Source organism: Pseudonaja textilis, chromosome 1, assembly GCF_049901715.1.
Source record: "Pseudonaja textilis isolate UNSWEBS1 chromosome 1, rPseTex1.2, whole genome shotgun sequence".
In the NCBI taxonomy this organism is placed as follows: Eukaryota; Metazoa; Chordata; class Lepidosauria; order Squamata; family Elapidae; genus Pseudonaja; species Pseudonaja textilis.
In genome coordinates, this window is record NC_141990.1 from 3,745,204 (window position 1) to 3,765,037 (window position 19,834).

Consider the following 19,834-nt stretch of genomic DNA (forward strand, 5'->3'; position numbering starts at 1 on the left):
ATACAGCATAAATACGATGGTGACCTCTTCAAGATGGCTGCCGCGTCACGATGGCCGCCATATTGAGCGTGTCAGGCTTCCTCTGCTCCAAAGTTCATGTTAAAGCCGATTTTTTTTACTTTCGGAGCCGTTTTTGGAGCCTTTCTGGGCACAGTCCACCCAACTTAACCCGTCTCAAGGTGAAAAATCTGCTTGGAAAATGAGGTCTCAAAGCTATTCTGCATTGCTCCAGCTGCCTGCTTCCTTTTAATTGCATTTCTGGTCATTATGGTTTTATTACTTTATTGCATGTCACTTTGCAGCTGCATTTGGGGGGGGTGGGGCTGTTTAAAGGCTGTGAAATCTCCTCTTTATAGCTTTATCTTTGACATTGCATTTCTCTTCCCTGGTCCTTTTGGGCCCTTTCTTCTCCAGATATGTGGGACTCCAATACCCATCATGCAGCATGGCCTGGGATGATGGAAATCTGGCATATGTGAATCCATTAGCAAAGTCTGCGTGCCTGTTGGCAATTTATGATTACAATTGAGACAAGAAGTTCCTAAGGGAGGCGTTTGTTAAGTGAGTTATGACCTTTTTTTCCCTGCGGTTGTTAAATGAATCACTTTAGTTGATAAAGGAAACCAGCTTTCCTCACTGGCTTGCCTTGTTAGAAGGTTGTTTATAAGCCACCCAGAGTCACTGAGGTTAGAGACGGGCAGCCAAATAAAGTAGGACCACAATTAAGGCCAACATTTCTGTTGTTAAGTGAGATATTTGTTAAGTTGTGCTCCGTTTTACGACCTTTCCTGCCACAGTTGTTAAGTGAATCTTTGCAGTTGGGGAGTTAGGAACCCAGTTGTTAAGTGAATCTGGCTTCCTTGTTGACTTTAACAGATAACAGATAATCAGAGTTGGAAGGGACCTTGTAGATCATCTAGTCCAACCCCCTGCCCAAGCAAGAGACCCTACATCATTTCTGACAGATGGCAGTTCAATCTCTTCTTGAAAGTCTCAAGTGATGGCGCTCCCACAACTTCCGAGGGCAACTTCTGTTCCATTGGTTGATTGTTCTCCCTGTCAGAAAATTCCTCCTTATTTCCAGGTTGAATCTCTCCTTGATCAGTTTCCATCCATTATTCCTTGTCTGGCCTTCGGGGGCTTTAGAAAATAGCTTGACCCCTTCCTCTCTGCTTGTGGGAAGGTCACAAAAGAGGATCCCACGATGTTGGGACACTGCAGTGGCCATTAAATATGAACCAGTTGCCCCAAGCATGTAAATTTTGATTATCTGCCAATGGGGATGATGCAATGGTCGTAAGTGTGAAAAATGGTCCTAAGTCGCATTTTTCAGTGTCGTGACTTTGAACGAGTACCTGTGCAAGATTTGCCTTTCGGGCAGCTGGCCACACCGGCAAGATTTTTATAGACTTTTAAGCCTCTGGTGAAAGACGTGAATAGAAATAGGAATGGAACAGAATAGAATTCTTATTGGCCAATTTCAATTGGACGCACAAAGAATTTGTCTTTGGTGCATAAGCTCTCAGCACGTACACATACAGTAACAAAAGTGATAGGTTGTAGATCATAAATCATAGTTTACAGTAATATAATATACGGTTTTATTTTATTTTTTTGTCTTTTAATGACCCCGTAACCCCTTGCATCGGGGTGGACTCGGGGCAACTGAAGGTAGCTGAGTGTTTACTGGCCAGATGCCCTTCCTGTCACCAATGCGGAGTTCACAGCAGATATATTCTCACTGTACCCAAGAGAGAGAGAAATATCTGCCTCTGCCTAGGATCGAACTCACAGCCTCAGGTAGAAAGAAAAAAATAAAGGAAACATGGCTTTTTATGATTATAGGAAATATCCTATTTGTCTCTTTTGTGAGAATAAGATCTCTCTCATCAGCCATATTGAGACCAGACACTTCCACACTAACACATTCTTGAGCCTGGGAAAATGAGCGGGGGGGGGGGGGAATTTCTTGGAGTGTATGTGGGTAGACATAATAGCATTCTTCTTCTAAGTCAAGGTCATATTATTTCTACACCTGGCTGACAGAACATTTCAAGTTGTGACAGATGGTGGTTGGAGCATGTGATGCCATGATGGGCGCAGGGGGTGGATCGGTAATTTTTTTACTTACTGCAAGGAAACCCAGAACTTTCAGATTCGAGATTTCCAAGGTGTGCCAGTTTACTACTCTAATAAAAAGAACCTTGGAGAGGATGTCTGTCTCGGAGTTATTTGTTGGAGTGGAGGATTTCTGGAACGCTGACAATGTCTTTTCTTGAGAGAATTGTTATGGTTTAAGAAAAACAGACTTAGGTGCAAAATTCCCATGTCTTTTAAATGTTGATTTATTCCAGTGTGTTACCTTTAAGGAAACATTGCATTTTATGAAAGGATACAGGGTTACTCTGACTCCATAGAATTAGAATCGAATCGAATAGAATAGAATAGAATAGAATAGAATAACAGATTTTGAAGGGACCTTGGAGGTCTTCTAGTCCAACCCCCTGCCTAGGCAGGAAACCCTACACCACTTCAGACAAAGGGTTATCCAACCTTTTTTTAAAAAGATCTGTGCAAAGGAGTAGGGGCGGGGTAGATCAGAGGCTTTTTAAACTTCTAACAAATCAATACAAGTCGATTTAGAACAGTTTGTTTAGTGACCGAAGTTACAACAGCATTGGGAAAAAAATGACATGACCATTTTTCACACTTACGACCATTGGAGCATCCCTACAATCCCGTTTGGAGCTTCCAGTTCAAAAGCCTTGCGTGGCATTGAAAACAATAGGGACATTTTAAAAACAGGGATTTTAAAAAGCACCCAGAATTTGTTGGGCTGCAGTCTCTCCCGTTGAACAGGTGCAGGACTAACCTGGCTTCATTTTCCCAGCGGTGGTTTCAGACTCCAGGCTTCAAGGCGCAGGAACCTGGGATGGCGCAGGAGGCACGGAAGTCTTTTGGGCTGCCGACCCCGTGCATCCTTGGCATCGATCTGGGTACCACGTCCGTCAAAGTGGTCCTGGTGGAAAAAACAAGCGAGGGCCCATCCCTGGTGGCCAGCTGCACCAAGCCACTGCAAGCCGATGTGCCCATCAAAGATGCTCAGTTGCGGGTAAGGCGAATAGAGAATAGAGCTGGAAGGGACCTCGGAAGGTCTTCTAGCCCAACCCCCTGTGTCGGGGTTCCAAGTAGTAACTCCATGGGAAGCTGAACTCTGAGGCAGGTAGGTTCCTCAAAGAACAATTTTATTGATTAGATTAGATTAACAGAGTTGGAAGGGACCTTGTAGGTCATCTACTACAGGGATCGCCAACCTTTTGGACCTCAAGGACCACCAAACTCATAATTTTAAACCCCGCGGACCAGAGACCCTGGGAAAATCCCAAATAAAGTCTGCAGAAAAAATTCCCCACCCTGTTTTCCTACCGATCGACCGTTCTTTATTTGGGATTTCAGGATACCGTCTCCAGCTCCGTTCTCAGGGGGAGAGAGAGAGTGAGAAAGAGAGAGACTTTTGGCTTCATGCAAGGAAAACAGCAGAAGCAGCAGAAGTCTTTCTTTCTCTCCTCCAAACTGCCAGAAATGAGCCTCGTGGAGCAGGAGGCCTTGCAGGGTCCCAAAGACTCATTTCTGGCGGAGTTTGGGGGAGAGAAAGAAAGACTTTGGCTGCTTTCTTTGCGTGCAGCCAAAAGCAGAAGAAGAAAGAAGCAGAAAGAAGCAGCCCGGTGCCCAGGAGAGGCGCGTGGGGTGAGTTCCCCCCCACCCTCCTCCCTTTCCCCCCCCTCACCTCACTCCCTCATGGTCTTCGCAATGCAAGCAACACAAGCCTTGTGTTCCCGTGGGCCGTGTGGGCGGTGCAGCCTTGTATACCTGCGCAGCCTGGATTAATTGCTTTGTGGGGGACATTTCTCTGCGGAGCACCAAAATTTTCTCGCGGACCACCAGTGGACCCTGGCCGACTGGTTGGCGACCAGTGATCTAGTACAACACCCCCTACCCCATCCAAGCAGGAGACCCTACCCCATTTCCAACAAAAGGCAGTCCATCCTCTTCTTGAAAGCCTCCAGTGATGAAGCTCCCACGACTTCCGAAGGCCACTTCCGTCCCATGGGTGGATCGTTCTCCCCGTTAGAACATTTCTCCTTATTTCTAGGTTGAATCTCTCACCTTTTGGTCACACCGGAGAGATCACGTTGGCACAAACTGGTGAAAACCGACCCTGAAAGTTCCTGCGGTTTTCACCTGATGTGGAAAGTGGAAGTTTCCCCCTTTCCCAGGCAATCAGTCCCATGGTCCAATCAAGGTGCTGGCTGGTTGCCTGGTAACCGGACTCCTCCCTCTCACCCGGCTACCTGCTGGAACGTCCTTGGTTCCCACAGGAAACTGTTTTGTTTTGGATAACAAAAACCCCCATTTAACTATGTTTCCCTCCTCTCTCCATCCCATCTTGGCATCGTGGCAATCCTGAAGCTTCAAAAATGACCCAGCCAGGTTCAAAGTTCAAGGTTCAAAGTTGATACCTTGGTCAAACAGGAGACCCCCTACCAGTTCACTCTCTTCCTTAAAATCTCCAGAGACGGAGAAGAAAGAAAGGGAAGGATGGAGGGAAGGAAGGATAGCAGGATAACTGAGTTGGAAGGGACCTCAGAGGTCCTGTAGTCCATCCCCCTGCTCAAGCAGGAGATCTTATACCAGTTCAGACAGGTGGCTGTCCAGTTTCTTCTTTAAAGACCCCCAGAGATGGAGAAAGGAAGGAGTTTTAATAACTGACAGAAGAAGTCATCCATCCAGGAGAAATCCTTTCGGTTGCCTTTCTCATGCGTAAAATATTCTTTCTCTTTTCTCATAAAATTTTCCCCGATTATTCTTTTTCCCCTCTTGAATCACTTTAGATAGCAGCTAATTGAATGAATGAATGAATGAATGACTCCTTCCTTCCTTCCCACTTTCTCATCTTCCTTCCTTCCTTCCTTCCTTCCTTCCTTCCTTCCTTCCTTCCTTCCTTCCTTCCTTCCTTCCTTCCTTCCTTCCCACTTTCTCCCCTTCCTTCCTTCCTTTCTTCCTTCCTTCCCACTTTCTCCTCTTCCTTCCTTCCTTCCAACTTTCTCCCCTTCCTTCCTTCCTTCCTTCCTTCCTTCCTTCCTTCCTTCCTTCCTTCCTTCCTTCCTTCCTTCCTTCCTTCCTTCCTTCCTTCCTTCCTTCCTTCCTTCCTTCCTTCCTTCCTTCCCACTTTCTCCCCTTCCTTCCTTCCTTTCTTCCTTCCTTCCCACTTTCTCCTCTTCCTTCCTTCCTTCCTTCCTTCCTTCCTTCCCACTTTCTCCCCCTTCCTTCCTTCCTTCCTTCCTTCCTTCCTTCCTTCCTTCCTTCCTTCCCACTTTCTCCCCTTCCTTCCTTCCTTCCTTCCTTCCTTCTTTCCTTCCTTCCTTCCTTCCCACTTTCTCCTCTTCCTTCCTTCTTTCCTTCTTTCCCTTCTTCCTTCCTTCCTTCCTTCCTTCCTTCCTTCCTTCCTTCCTTCCTTCCTTCCTTCCTTCCCACTTTCTCCCCTTCCTTCCTTCCTTCCTTCCTTCCTTCCCACTTTCTCATCTTCCTTCTTTCCTTCCTTCCCACTTTCTCCCCTTCCTTCCTTCCTTCCTTCCTTCCTTCCTTCCCACTTTCTCCCCTTCCTTCCTTCCTTCCCACTTTCTCCCCTTCCTTCCTTCCTTCCTTCCTTCCTTCCTTCCTTCCTTCCTTCCTTCCTTCCCACTTTCTCATCTTCCTCTCTTCCTTCCCTCCCTCCTTCCTTCCTTCCTTCCCACTTTCTTTCCTTCCTTCCTTCCTTCCTTCCTTCCTTCCTTCCTTCCTTCCTTCCTTCCTTCCTTCCTTCCTTCCTTCCTTCCCACTTTCTCCTCTACCTTCTCACTCTTTCTTTCTTTCTTTCTTTCTTTCTTTCTTTCTTTCTTTCTTTCTTTCTTTCTTTCTTTCTTTCTTTCTTTCTTTCTTTCTTTCTTTCTTTCTTTCTTTCTTTCTTAGGAGAGCGAGCAGGGATGTCCACGGAATCATCGACGCTTTGAACGCCTGTCTGGTGACTCTTTCTCTGGCTGCTACACGAAGAGTTTGCTGCATTGGCATTTCGGGACAAATGCACGGGGTGATGTTTTGGGAAGCTGGGAAAGGTGAGATTTAGAACACAGAACCACACCGTTAGGAGGGACCTCGGAGGTCTTCTAGCCTAACCCCGCTCAGGCACGTAAACCCTAGACCGTTTCACACAAATGGCCATCCAGTCTCTTTCTGAAAGCTGCCAGTGATGGAGCGCCCACAGCTTCTGAAGTCTAGCTCACCTACCTATTCTAAATGTCAGGAAATTTCTCCCCAGTTCTAGGATTAGTTGATGTTATGACTCCCCTTCAAAATTCCAATGAACAAAACAGAAAGCAGCCGTTTCACAATTAAATCAAACAGAAAGAAGTCTTACAAGATAACGGCTGGCAGAAATCTCAATCCACAGCATAAATCTTTACTTCATCTGGCAAACCAGTCCTGGCAATAAATCTCCAGTCTCAGAGCTTCTGTAACGTCCTCACTCAAATAAGTCACTTTGTTCCTGGCAAAATGTACCAGCCCAGCTGTGTCCTTTTATACTCATTGAGGCAACGTGCTAATTTACTGACTCGCTCTCCTCATTCGCTCCAGCTGATTTTGCCTTCTCAAACGTCTTCCGTTCCTTACATTTAACCACAAATTTTCCAAGTTCTCATCTCCACTAGAAGACTCTCTCAAAACTTCCTTGTCAGCCATTCCCGGCTGTTGATCAGATAAGGAACCAGAGGAGGTCAAAGGTCCTGACAATTCTAATACATCAGGTCTGTCGTCCTTTGTCACGTCCATCTCCTCATCCTGGTTACCAGTCCAATCACTGAGCCATGCCGGCTCATATTTTTCTGCCATGACCTCCTCACTTGAACTCATATCAGTCACAGGAGCTGAATCCAAGCCCGGAGCCACAACAAGTTGATGAGTTTCCATCCATTGTTTCTTATCCTGCCTTCTGGTGCTTTGGAGAATAGGCTGACCACTCTCCCCGCTTCTTTGGGGCAGCCCCTCAAATACTGGAAGGCTGCTGTCACGTTAGCTGTCAACTCGTAAAGCATTCCTGGCCTGCTCTCGAGTTGCGATAGGCAGGCAGGAGGACTCCCGCTGGAGAATGATTGATGACACACCCTGGGTGGGGGAAGAGGTCAAACAGGGTCACAGGAGCGCCATGTTAGGACCCCAACAAATCCACCCCCATTCAAATCAAAAATCTCTAGCTGCATCTCTCGGAGAAAATAAAACGGATTTATTAGAAGCGGCCATGTCGTTGTTGGCTAGATGCAGCCGATACTAAAATACTCTCAGCCAGTCCTTGAGTATTGAAGATTTGTCTTTTAAACGAATCCAAACTCCAGCTCCTCTTTAGGACAATGATGGTTTATTCAGCAAACAACAAATACTCTAATCAGGCAAGAATGGCTAAAAGCCAGGCGAGGTTAGCATTGGCTCTCTTTCCTTTTATTATCGTTGTCATGAGATACACCCCCGCCACACCCAGGCCTGTAGCAGTTCTAGTCCTGGCCACGCCTAACCTATTATCTCTAAATGCTATTAATCCTATAACATGTCTACCTCTTTAACCTACTCCGACCCTCACTAACTGATCCCCACCTGGTGCCACCTTCACCATGTCTTAACTCAATGCTTAATTACCGCCTATATGTGCCCCAACCCCCTCCAACAATATGCACCATATTAATACACGAAAAAACCCATTTCCAGCCCCGTAGTTGCTTCAGAATCCATCCTTCAGCCCGCATTTGTTTCAGAATTCATCTTTCAGCCCGCAGTTGCTTCAGAATCCATCCTTCAGCCCGCAGTTGCTTCAGAATCCATCCTTCAGCCCGCAGTTGCTTCAGAATCCATCCTTCACTCTGCAGTTGCTTCAGAATCCATCCTTCAGTCTGCAGTTGATTCAGAATCCATCCTTCAGCCCGTAGTTGTTTCAGAATCCATCCGTCAGCCCGCAGTTGTTTCAGAATCCATCCTTCAGCCCGCAGTTGCTTCAGAATCCATCCTTCAGCCCGTAGTTGTTTCAGAATCCATCCGTCAGCCCGCAGTTGCTTCAGAATCCATCCTTCAGCCCGCAGTTGTTTCAGAATCCATCCTTCAGTCTGCAATTGATTCAGAATCCATCCTGCAGCTCACAGCTCTGCTGAGTCATTCTAAAGCAACCTTCAGCACCATCGGCTAGCACACAAACAGCAATACAGACCTGGCGTCAGCAGAGCTAAGGTGATATTCTCCACTGCCAGCTGATTTGCTGCAAGGTGTGTTCGGAGCTGACAGGCTCCGTAGCGAACTCGAAGCCCGACAAATACATCATTCATTTCCCGCTTGACCCTGGTCTTCCCCCCAGCCCCCCTGGATGTGTATTCTCCAATGGGACACATCCATAAGCCAAGGGTCATCAATCATGCTCTCCAGTAATATTCGTGCACTCCAACAACTTTGGGCTGCTAGGGCGATTATCCAGGCACTTAAGGAATGCACTGTTTTCCCGCCCTCCCTTTCCCCGGCAGCTAAAAAGACCAAAGGAGTATCTTTTTAGTTGACATGCTGTAAATTATGTGAGGCAGAGCTGACTTGATTTGAGTATGTGCTGACATGTTGCTCCTAATAAATAACTGGACTTCTTTTGAAACTTGGCTCTAGGTTCATGGTTTAATTAGGGCGTCCATTGGAACCCTGACATCACCCATAAGAAGATCTTATGTTCTCAATCCCTCTGTTAACCAGCTCGGCTGCATACTTTCTGAACAGCCGTCAGATGTTAGAGGTGTGCAAGGCATTGGAGGTTGTCGAACATAGAATATTAAGAGTTAGAAGGAACCTCGGACGTCTTCTAGCCTTACATTTCTCCTGGGCATTTCGTCTCCTTGATTACTTTCTATCTGTTGCTTCTGGTGTTGCCTTCCGGTGCTTTGGAGAACAGAGGGACACGGTCATTAAGAAACTTGGTTGTTAAGTGAATCTAGCTTCCCCATTGGCTTGACTTGTCAGAAGGTCTCAAAAGGGGATCATGTGACCCCCGGGATGCAGCAACTGTCCTAAGTCCATGCCAGTTGCCAAGCCTCTGAATTTTCATCACCTGACCCATGGGGTGTTAACTAAAAAAAATACTCCTTTGGTTTTTTTTTTACCGTGTTTCTCCTATAATAAGGCCGGGTCTTATTTTTTTTTGAGCCCCGAAAAAATGGCTAGGCTGTCTTTTCGGGGGTGACTTAATTCCTCCCCCCCTTGCATCTTCGGGCGGGCGGCGACGGCTTGGACGTTGACCTCGGCGTTGGTGGGGCACTTCGTATCGGGGTCAACGCAGGCAGCACCATATCCGGGTGTGCCACAAAAGTACTTCCTAACGGCAAGCCCCGCCCCTCCTCCATTTCGCATGTTTTAATATAGGCCTTAATTTGGGGGGAGGGGCTTAATTTCATTTCATGCCTATAAAACATGCTGGGACTTCCTATTGGGGGAGGCTGTATTGTTGGAGAAACAGGGTACTTGCCAGCAGACAGAGAGTGGGGCAAAGCAGCGCATTCCTCAAACGCCTTAGATAATCGCCTTGGCAGCCCAAAACGGTTGACACTGTTAGGGAGACACCCTAGCAGAATCTGCACGGCAGGCAGGCAGGCAGGCAAAATATGTGAGATAAACGTTTTTGTAGCTTACACTCAGTAAAACAGATACACCGTGCTAGTTAAATAGTTTGTTCCAGTAAGAGTTATAGCATAGTCAAACAGTCCATATATCATTCAAAAGTTCAGTCCGTCCGGGGATTATTCAGTTGCAAAGTCCGGTGTCGAAAAAAAGAGGTCAGTAAACTTACAAATATCAGTCCAGGAATATATCTCCTCGCAGTAGAGATATGAAGAAGTCAAAACTCCTCTCTTCCTTCAGCAACTCAGCAGTAGGGAACACGCAGTTAGCAAACCATCAATTCAGTATAGTCAGGAATCGTCAGCAATCGTCAGGTTCTCTTGCTCCCTCTTATGGCGGTTTTACACCACAACCAAAATTACATGCTTTGCAGTTTAAAGTGACACACACTTAAACTTACAATCATAGTTTATATATATTATTTTACCCAAACTACGGTAGGTAATCTATGTTATTCCTAACAGGCATGCAAGATTATTACTGGAGAACATGATTGATGACTCTTGGCTATGAATGTGCCCCATTGGAGAATATACGTCCAGGGGTAAGAGGAAGATCAGGGTCAAGGGGAAAATTAATGATGTATTTTAGTGTCAGCTGCACCCAGTTAACAATAACACGGTCACAACTAATAAATCATTTTTTTTTCACTCTGAGAGATGCGGCTAGAGACTTGTGATTTGAATGGGGGTGGATTTGTTGGAGCCCTGACGTGGGAATGGTGCAACGGTCGTAATTGCGGAAAAACGGTCCTAAGTCGCTTTTTTCAGCACTGCTTTAACTTCGAACGGCTAAATGAATCGTCGTAAGTCGAGTGTCAACTCATAAAGCGTTCCTGGCTTGATATCGACTTGGCATAAGAAGGAGGGCGGGGGGAAGATATGATAGAGCAGTTCTGATGCTATGGCCAGAAGCACATTCCAGGCGTACTTTTCTCCCGATTGTATCCCAGGTTACTAGAGGCAGCCGGAGAGTCTGTGTTTTCGACAGTCCTGGAAAAGGGCTCTGTTGGAGAATGTGATTTATGACACACCCTGGGAGTAGGGGGAGAAAACGGGGTCATCGGTGAGCAGTCAATTACATAGGACAGAGCCGACTGCACTTGGGGAAAGTGCCGGACGTGCTGCTCCTAATAAATAATTGGATTTCTTTTGAAACTTGTCTCGAGGCTCATGAATTAATTGGGGTGTCCGTTGGAACCCTGCCATCGAGGGCTGCCTGTTTAAATAATGTGCTACACGGGCTTTTGTGTGTCAAGGACGGCCGGACACAATAGAAAAGCAGGATTGTGATCACCCTGGTCCCTGGTGTTCCTCCACCTGAGCTCTCCCCTGCCTCTTCCAGGCGGCACATGGACCGAAAGTGGAGGCAGGTGGGCTTTTCAGCCAGACAAAGTGAGTCACCTCATCACCTGGCAAGATGGCCGCTGCGGCCCCAATTTCCTCTCTTCCCTCCCGGCGCCTCATTCGCATCTCAGTGTGGCTTCCGGCTACGGCTGCGCCACCATCTTCTGGCTCTTGAAGAACAGGTACATATACGGATTATAAGCCAGAAATATTCTTGTTACAGATAGCGTTGGAATAATTATCCTTCTGGGTTCAGTTCCAAGCGGGGGAAAGATACTGGAAACCTGGAGGCTGTTTGGAAAGATGGTTTAATGGTGGACAGGACCACGTGGCTTGGAGCTCCAAAGTAAAAAAGGATGACCGCATGCTTCAAGGTGAAAAGAGAAAAAGGGAGGGCCAAGAGGCTGAGAGACCCTTATATACCCTCCGTTGGGCCCTGCCTTAGGGTTTCCTGTTCCTGTACAAGAAATGGATCCCATTGGCTGTCAGATTCCCAGGGCTGAGGGTCTTAACTAACGTTGGAGGCTTTGTCTGGACGACATGGCTTCACCTGACAATCTTCCCAGCCCAGGTGGTGAGATGGGTAGAGGCCTTTGTTATGTAGAATACTCTGGCCCAGGCCTTAGTGGCCCATTAGCAAAGGTGGGCAGGGGCTGAGTTTCTGCCTCTGAGGTGAGTTTCCGCTTCTGAGTTTCTACTCTTTTTAAGGGAAATATTCTGCCTTTTTAATATTTCCCAGGATATTTCATTTTTCTAGGAGAGCGGTGAGTGCTAACTTCCTACGATCGATAGATGATAGATAGATAGATAGATAGATAGATAGATAGATAGATAGATAGATAGATAGATAGATAGAATGTATGTATATGTGTGTGTATGTATATGTATATATAAAAGCAAAATACCCCTCATGCGTCATCACAACATCTCCAGAACTGTAAAGCCTACAAACTTGAAATTAGGCACATATGTTCCTCTTGGCTTCTAGGTGCTCACTAAGAAAGGATTTTTCAAAATGACCACCAGAGCATTTAGTATTTCCGTTATTATTATTATTATTATTATTATTATTATTATTATTATTACTACTACTACTACTACTATTATTACGCTCTGATGCTAAGGAGTTCTACTCCCCCTCCCCACCTGAAAAGAAATCTCTTCCAAATAAACACAAGCAGAGGAGAGGAGTTCCACTTTCAGTTTCACAGCAGCAACCAGTTTTAGTACAAAACAGTTGAACTAAGCCACGCCCAGGCTCCTTGCCGTCTCCTTCTTGCTCACACAACAAATACTGTTTCAGTTTCCAAACAGTCCTCAACTCTCACACACTGACAGAATGCTAGCCAGATGAATACCGATGGATGCTGGTAGGCAGAAGCAGATTTTTCCCACCTTATTTTCTTTCCCAAAAACTAAGCCCAAACCACATAGTTTTATAGCAAAGCACAGGTATCCAGCTAGTGCGTTTATATGTGTGTGTGTTCATATGCATAATATTCTTATGCCACACAATTTTTCCAATAGATGTACAGTTGTAGATTAATTCCATTCATTCATTTATTCATTCTGTTTGTCTGAACTGCTTGTCTTTCCTCGCTGCCTAGGCCAGATTTCCTGGCGCCCTACACCACTGCTGGAACAATCCAGGACTACGTCGTGGCTATGCTTTGCGGCCGAGAGAAGCCACAGATGTCGGTGCAAAACGCTGCCTCCTGGGGATACTTCAATACCCTAGAAAAATCCTGGAATGCGAAACTGTAAGTCTGCAGATGGCCTCAAAAGAAGGCTGGCCAGGGGTGGGATTCAAAATTTTTAACAACCGGTTCTGTGGGCGTGGCTTAGGTGGTGGGCGTGGCTTGGTGGTCATGTGACTGGGTGGACATGGCTTGGTGGTCATGTTATTGGCTGGGCGTGGCCAGCTCAATATGACTCACATCAAGGCACGCATCTCCTCGCCTGGCCTCTCATGACTGTGGGGATGCTGCAACAGTCGTAAGTGTGAAAAATGGTCATAAGTCACTTTTTTCAGTGCCATTATAACTTTGAATGGTCACTCACACAAGCAAAGTACCAGGAAAGGAGGGGGAAAAAACTCCAGAGAAGTTCCTGAAACAGAAAGTCTAGTCCTGCCAAGAATGTAATAAGGGTTAACGGAGAGGCAGTTTCTGTAAGCAACCCCAGAATGTTTCCTTCCTGCCTTCCTTACAGGATTAGGCCAGTAATTTCTTCTAACAACCAGTTCTCCCAACTGCTTAGAAGGTTAACAACCAGTTCTAGCAAATAGGTGTGAACTGGTAGAATCCCACCACTGAGCCTGGCCGCCCCATAAACTGTTCACATTACAACCTGTGCTCTGGGGTTTCATCCAGTGCATCTAAGACTTGGAAACTTGAATATGGGTGGAATCCCAGAATTCCCCACTGAGCAATGCTTTAAGAGGGGTGGGTTTTGACTCCCAGAATTCCCCAGCCAGCCTGCTTTAAGGGGGTGGGGATTTCCACTCCCAGAATCCCCCAGCCAGCCTGCTTTAAGGGGGTGGACTTCCACTCCCAGAATCCCCCAGCCAGCATGACAGCCTGTGGAATTCTGGGAGCTGAAGTCCACTGATCTTAAAGCACATCCTTTAACATTTAAGTTAAGTTTAAAAATGTTCTTATTGTTTTAAATGGTGTGTATGTTTTGAATTGTAAGCTGTCCAGAGCCATTTATTGCGGTGATTGGCTGTAGGAATAGAATAAATATAGTAACTGAACAAATACAGCAATCAAAGAAAATATAGAACTGGAATACAAGTAGTCCTTGACTTACAACCATTCATTTAGTGACCGCTTGGAGTTACCATGCCACTGAAAATAATGACGTACGACCGTTTTTCACATTTATGACCATTGCAACGTCACCACGGTTCCCAGGATCAAAATTCAGAGGCTTGGCCCCTGGCACGTATTTATGACGGACGCAGCCTCCCTGATCCCCTTTTGTGACATTCTGGCCAGCCATGATTCACTTAACGACCAGTGCCACTAATCGAGAAAACAGCAGTGATTCACTTAACTGTGGCCGTAAAAGTCGTATCACGGAGCAAAACATACTTAACTGTGGTCGTAAGTTGGGGACTACCCATGCTATTCAGCCTCGAAAGACACAGACACAGACACACCCACCCACCCACCCACAAACACACGCCGTTGATTTCCGCCTCTCTTTTTAGTTTGGAAGATTCTGGCTTTCCCATTGTCTTGCTCCCTGAAGTGGTCGATGCTGGAGATCTCGCTGGGAAAACCTGCCGGGCGTGGCACCAGATCCCGGCTGGGACCAAAGTCGGGGTAGCCTTGGGAGATTTCCAGTGCTCGGTGTACTCTTGCATGTCTGAAAACAGCGACGCAGGTAAGGTGCCGCTGAAACCAAGCACGGAAAACTTTGACCTGGAGCAAAGGGGAAGATTACCCGGCTTTGCAGGAAAAGGTGACTTTGGGCTTGTAGAGACATTTGGCTCTGCGGGGTCCTTGGGTGCTTTCGGAGCTGGGTGGTTTCCTTGCAGACGTTTCATGGCCCAACTAGGGAACATTATCAGTGCTAGAAGGAAGAGAGGAGGAGGAGGAAGAGGACTGGGTGAAACCAGGCTTAATAGCAGGAACTGTGAGAGGGATCTTGGAGTCTTAGTGGACAACCAGCTAAATAGGAGCCAAGGTTGTTCAGCAGAGGACTGTTTGTAGGCCTGAATAAATGAAATTCTTTTGCCCTTCACCAGGAGTGGGATTCAATTTTTTTAACAACCGGTTCTGTGGGCGGGGCTTAGGTGGTGGGCGTGGCTTGGTAGTCATGTGATTGGCTGGGTGTGGCCAACTCAATATCACTCACATCGAGGCACGCATCTCCTCGCCTGGCCCCTCATGACTGTGGGGATGCTGCAACAGTCGTAAGTGTGAAAAATGGTCCTAAGTCACTTTTTTCAGTGCCATTGTAACTTTGAATGGTCACTCCACACAAGCAAAGGAAGGGAAAAAAACTCCAGAGAAGTTCCTGAGACAGGAAGTCTAGTCCTGCCAAGAATGTAATAATGGTTAACAGAGAGGCAGTTTCTGTAAGCAACACCAGAATGTTTCCTTCCTGCCTTCCTTACAGGATTAGCCCTGTAATTTCTTCTAACAACAGGTTCTCCGAACTGCCTATAATGTTAACAACCGCTTCTTGCGAATAGGTGCAAACTGGTAGAATCCCACCCCTGCCCTTCAATGAGTGGAGCAAGGGAGAGAGGGGGGAGTGGTTGGGGAAAAGTCTCATTTTTAAAAGGAGGCCTTGATTTTATTTTATTTTTTAATTGAATCCTTCTCTCTCTCCCCTCCCCACTTTCCACCGGTCCAGTTCTCAACATCGGCACGTCTGCCCAGTTGGCCGTCGCCATGCCCCCAGAGTTCCAGCCTCCGGAGTCTCCCGATTCAAATTCTCCTGTCCAATATTTCCCGTATTTCGACAACCGCTACCTGGCCGTGGCTGCTTCGCTTAATGGCGGGAACGTGATGGCGACGTTCGTGAAGATGGTGGTCGGATGGATGGCCGAACTAGGTATGAGCCTTTGAGGAGGGAGGAGGTGGGGGGTGCTTAGCATCCGGGTGGTTTTCCCATCCTGCCTTCCTTCGCTCCTTTCCTTTTCTAGCGCTAGCGCTTAGACTTATATACCGCTTTACAGCGCTTTGACAGCCCTCTCCGAAGTGTTTTACAGAGTCAGCCTTTTGCCACCCAACAATCGGGGTCCTCATTTTACCTCGGAAGGACGGAAGGCTGAGTCAACCTTGAGCCTGGTGGGATTTGAACTGCCAAACTGCAGGCAGCCAACAATCAGCAGAAGTAGCCTGCAGTACTGCACTCCAACCACTGAGCCACTTTTCTCCTTCCTTCCTTCCTTCCTTCCTTCCTTCCTTCCTTCCTTCCTTCCTTCCTTCCTTCCTTCCATCCATCCATCCATCTTTCCTTCCTTCCTTCTTCCCACCACCATCCTTTCTTTCCTTCCTTCTTTCCTTCCCTCTCTCCTTCCTTTCTTCCTTCTCTTCCTCCTTCTCTCCTCCCTCCCTCCCTCTCCCTTCTTTGCTTCTTTTCTTCCTTCTTTCCTTCCCTCTCTCCTTCCTCTCCCTCCTGCAGTACTGCACTTTAACCACTGAGCCACCAAGGCTCTTTTCTCCTTCCTTCCTTCCTTCCTTCCTTCCTTCCTTCCTTCCTTCCTTCCTTCCTTCCTTCCTTCCTTCTTCCTTCCTTCTTCCCCTTCCATCCTTCCTTCCTTCTTTCCTTCCTTCCCTCTCTTCTTCCTCTCCCTCCTTTCATCCCTCCCACCCTTCCTTCCCTTCCCTTTCTCCCTTCTTCTTCCTCCCTCCCTTCCTTCTTTTCTTCCCTCTCTCTTTCCTTCCTCCTTCCCTCCCTTCCTTTTCATTTTCTTACCTTCTTTCCATTTCCTCCCTCCCTCCTCTTCCTTCTCCCCTTTTAACCAACGCCCCACTTAGCAACATAAACATCGGGCTCCACTGCGGCCATTTAGTCCAGGCCCGCCTGTACCCCTTGAGTCCTGCTCCAATTCCTTTTCCTCTTCCTCTTTCCCAGGGATCGAAGTCTCAGAATCGGCGCTCTACCAGCCGATGATCAACGCCGGGCTGACCCACGCCGACAGCCGTCTCCACATCTGCCCCACCGTCTTCGGAGAAAGGCACGCGCCCTCCCGCCTGGCCTCGGTGACAGCGATCGCGGCCTCCGAAATTTCCTTGGGGCATGTCATCCGGGCTTTGTGCCGGGGGGTGGTCCGAAACCTTCACACCATGCTCCCGTCCGAGGGCTTGAAGGACGCCGGGGCGAAGCGGATCGTGGCCAGCGGAAGCGGGCTCTGCCGAAATGAGGTGATGAAGCAGGAAGTGGAGGAGGCCTTCACGCTCCCCGTGGCCTACGGCAAAGCCGCCGACGCGGCCCTGGGCGCGGCTTACGTGATGCTGAGGAGGAATTCCGGCAGAACGGAGCCAGAAGGCACCTCGGAGGTCTTCTAGTCCAACCTCCTGATCGAGCAGGAGGTGCTACGCTATTCCGGACAAACGGCTGTCCAATCTCTTCTTTAGAAACTTCCGGTGTTGGAGCATTCACAACAGGGATCTTCAAACTTGGCAAGTTTAAGACTTGTGGACTTCGACTCCCAGAATTCCTGAGCTAACATGACTGGAGAAGGAGGAATTCTGGGAGTCGGAGTCCACAAACCTTAAAGCTGTTCAAGTTTGAAGACCCCTGATTTACATCTTCTGAAGCCAAACCATTCCGATGAGTAATCGTTCTCACTATCAGGAAATTCCTCCTTAGTTCCAGGTTGCTTCTTTCCTGGATTAGTTTCCCCATAAAAGGGATCAATATTAACCCCGGGCACGTGATCGAATTCTGAGCTCGATCTGGAACCATAGAATCTTAGACTGAAAGGCCCCTGCTCCAGGCAAGAGGCACGGCTGCAGTTAAAAAAGCCGGAAAAGAGGGCTGTTTCAAAGGCTGCTTCTCTGCACGCAGCGTGCTGATGACGATTTACAGGCGCGCGCACTGCAGCGTGCAGGGAAGCGCATCATAAATCACCAAACCTCGTAAAACACTGAACCGGTAGTATCCCACCCCTGGAGCTAGTCCAGGGTTCACCAACGTTTCGGACCTCAGGGACCTCACTAAATTCATAATTTTAAAACCCGCAGACCACTAATATGAATTTTTTTTTTTAAAAAAAAAAGATAGGGTTTAGTGCAATATAAAAAATGGAAATAATTTTTCTGCGGACCACCCAAATTTTCTCACGGACCACCAGTTGTTGACCGCCAGTTAGTCGAGCCCCCTTCTCAAGCAAGAGACCCTGTCCTATACCATTCCAGACAAATGGTTGTCCAGTTTCTTCTTAAAAACATCCAGTGAAGGAACACCCATAAATTCTGGTGGCCAGCTGTTCCACCGGTGAATTGTTCTCATTGTCAGGAAAGTTCTAGATGGTGTCAAGCCCAAAATTGACATGTGCAGTCATTTTATTTCGCCTTTTTATATATTCCTTTTCTTTCTTTCTCTTTGCTGGTTATGGGGAGGAGAGGGTTTCGGGTTTGCCACATTCCTAAGGTGGGAGGAGTGGAGATAGAGTTGTTTAGGCTAAGTGGTTCTCCTTCCCGTGGGAACAAATCTGACCTGCTGGGATCTGAAGGTGGAGATTGATATCACCAGGCAACGTGTCAGGTTTCCGGCAGTTACTCCAGTTAAATCATGAGTCTTGAGCCACGCTCCCAAAACTAAAAAAGATTTATTTGAAGGTAACATTCTACGTCCACCATTTACCTGGGCGTAGCCAACTTTGAGATATGTAATTCACTGTCACCCATGATCCTGCTTTTCCCCTCACCCCTCTGGGTGTATTATCCGACGAAAAACGTCCATAGCCCAGAGTCATCAATCATGCTCTCCAATTAGATTTTTGCGTGGCAGAAGCTTCAGTCATCTAATCAGTCTTTGAAGAAAATATGAATAGAATGTACTTTCAATTCCACACTGCCACTTGCCCTTTGAAACTCCCTCCACTCTTTCTGTTGTCAACTATAAAATGTGCATACAAAATGTTTTATGAGTTGACACAATGTTGATTTACTTCTATTGGGGAATATGACTTTTAGAAGTTTGTTTGTAACTTCCAATATTATGTGGTGTAATTCCAGGTTGTGTCAGATCCGGAATTACAACAGACTTTGCCAATTTGATGCTATTTTAAATAAAAGAAATTATGATGGAAGATAGACTTGGCTTGTTTCTTTTTGAATGGATTTCATCACTTGGAAACCTGACTGATGGCTTCTCTTCTTGAATACAGGCTGTCCTTGACTTACAACAATTCATTTAGGGACCAAAGTTACAACGGCACTAGAAAAAAAGCGACTTATGACTGTTTTTCACACTTACGGCCATTTCAACATCTCCCTGGTTACAAGATCAAAATCCAGATGCTGGGCCACCGACTCATACTTACGACGGTTGCAGTGTCCCCAGGGTCAGGCGGTCCCCTTTTGCGACCTTCGGACAGGCAAAGTCAATGAGGGAAGCCAGATTCACTTAACGCCCATGTGGCTAACATAACCCATGCGGCGATTCCCTTAACGACGGTGGCAAGGAAAGTCATAAGATGGATCTAACAAATGTTTCACTTAGCAATCCATGGGGCCAGGAACCATCTTCCTCTGCCCCCAAGCCCGCTGGGCAAAGACTAGAGGTGAAATGTTGCCGGATCACCCCGGTTCGCCCAAACCGGTAGCAAAAACAATGCTACTAGTTTGAGCAAAGAAGCAGGGGTGGGATTCTACCAGTTCTGTCCACTTCTATAGAACTGGTTGCTCTGAAGAGCAGCAAACAGAGAGCATACATAGAACCGGTTCTATGTTTCCTACGGTTCTGGCCCACCTGCCCACCCAGGCTCTTACCTGACCTTTATTTCCTGCGTTGTCAACCGCAGCTGCTTTGCGCAACACAGCTGTGATCGAAAAAGCAGGAGAAAAAAAAGGACTTTTCCAACCGCTACGCACTTGCACGCAGCGCTGCTCAGCTGTCGGAACCGGTAGTTATACCGGTTGGATCCTATCCCTGGTGAACAGGTATTTTCAATTTAGATCAGCTAGAAATCAGGAAATTGTTGGATTCACAGCTGATTCTCCCCCCCTCCTCGCCCCTCCTGCTTTTGTACTTACCTTGGAAGGCTTCAAAATGCTTCTTTTTTTTGGTGC

At 47.1% G+C, this 19,834-nt stretch overlaps 1 protein-coding gene across 5 annotated transcripts; it reads left to right on the forward strand.

Moving 5' to 3' along the window:
- The first annotated feature begins 73 nt into the window (after nt 1-73).
- SHPK (sedoheptulokinase) lies at nt 74-18,852 on the forward strand. Of its 5 annotated transcripts, none has more exons than XM_087924544.1 (9): nt 74-261; nt 415-561; nt 2,891-3,112; nt 6,010-6,152; nt 11,074-11,257; nt 12,683-12,835; nt 14,290-14,465; nt 15,444-15,644; nt 16,671-18,852. In XM_087924544.1, exons 3-9 carry the CDS (start codon nt 3,084-3,086, stop codon nt 17,102-17,104), a joined length of 1,320 nt encoding a protein of 439 aa, XP_087780670.1. In that variant the 5' UTR covers nt 74-261; nt 415-561; nt 2,891-3,083; the 3' UTR covers nt 17,105-18,852. The 5 variants fall into 5 exon arrangements, with proteins under 5 accessions (XP_087780670.1, XP_026566014.2, XP_087780686.1 ...); XM_026710229.2 differs by having other exon boundaries at nt 74-179; XM_087924560.1 differs by lacking the exon at nt 415-561 and adding an exon at nt 4,755-4,756 and having other exon boundaries at nt 74-179; nt 6,013-6,152.
- Nucleotides 18,853-19,834: the final 982 nt, after the last annotated feature.

Excerpts from the sequence above, each read along its gene's own strand:
- SHPK (XM_087924560.1), top strand. The coding sequence starts at position 2,933 with ATGGCGCAGGAGGCACGGAAGTCTTTTGGGCTGCCGACCCCGTGCATC. Across the intron at positions 6,153-11,073 it reads GTTTTGGGAAGCTGGGAAAG|GCGGCACATGGACCGAAAGT; the intron begins GTGAGATTTAGA and ends TGCCTCTTCCAG. Across the intron at positions 11,258-12,682 it reads TTCTGGCTCTTGAAGAACAG|GCCAGATTTCCTGGCGCCCT; the intron begins GTACATATACGG and ends CTCGCTGCCTAG.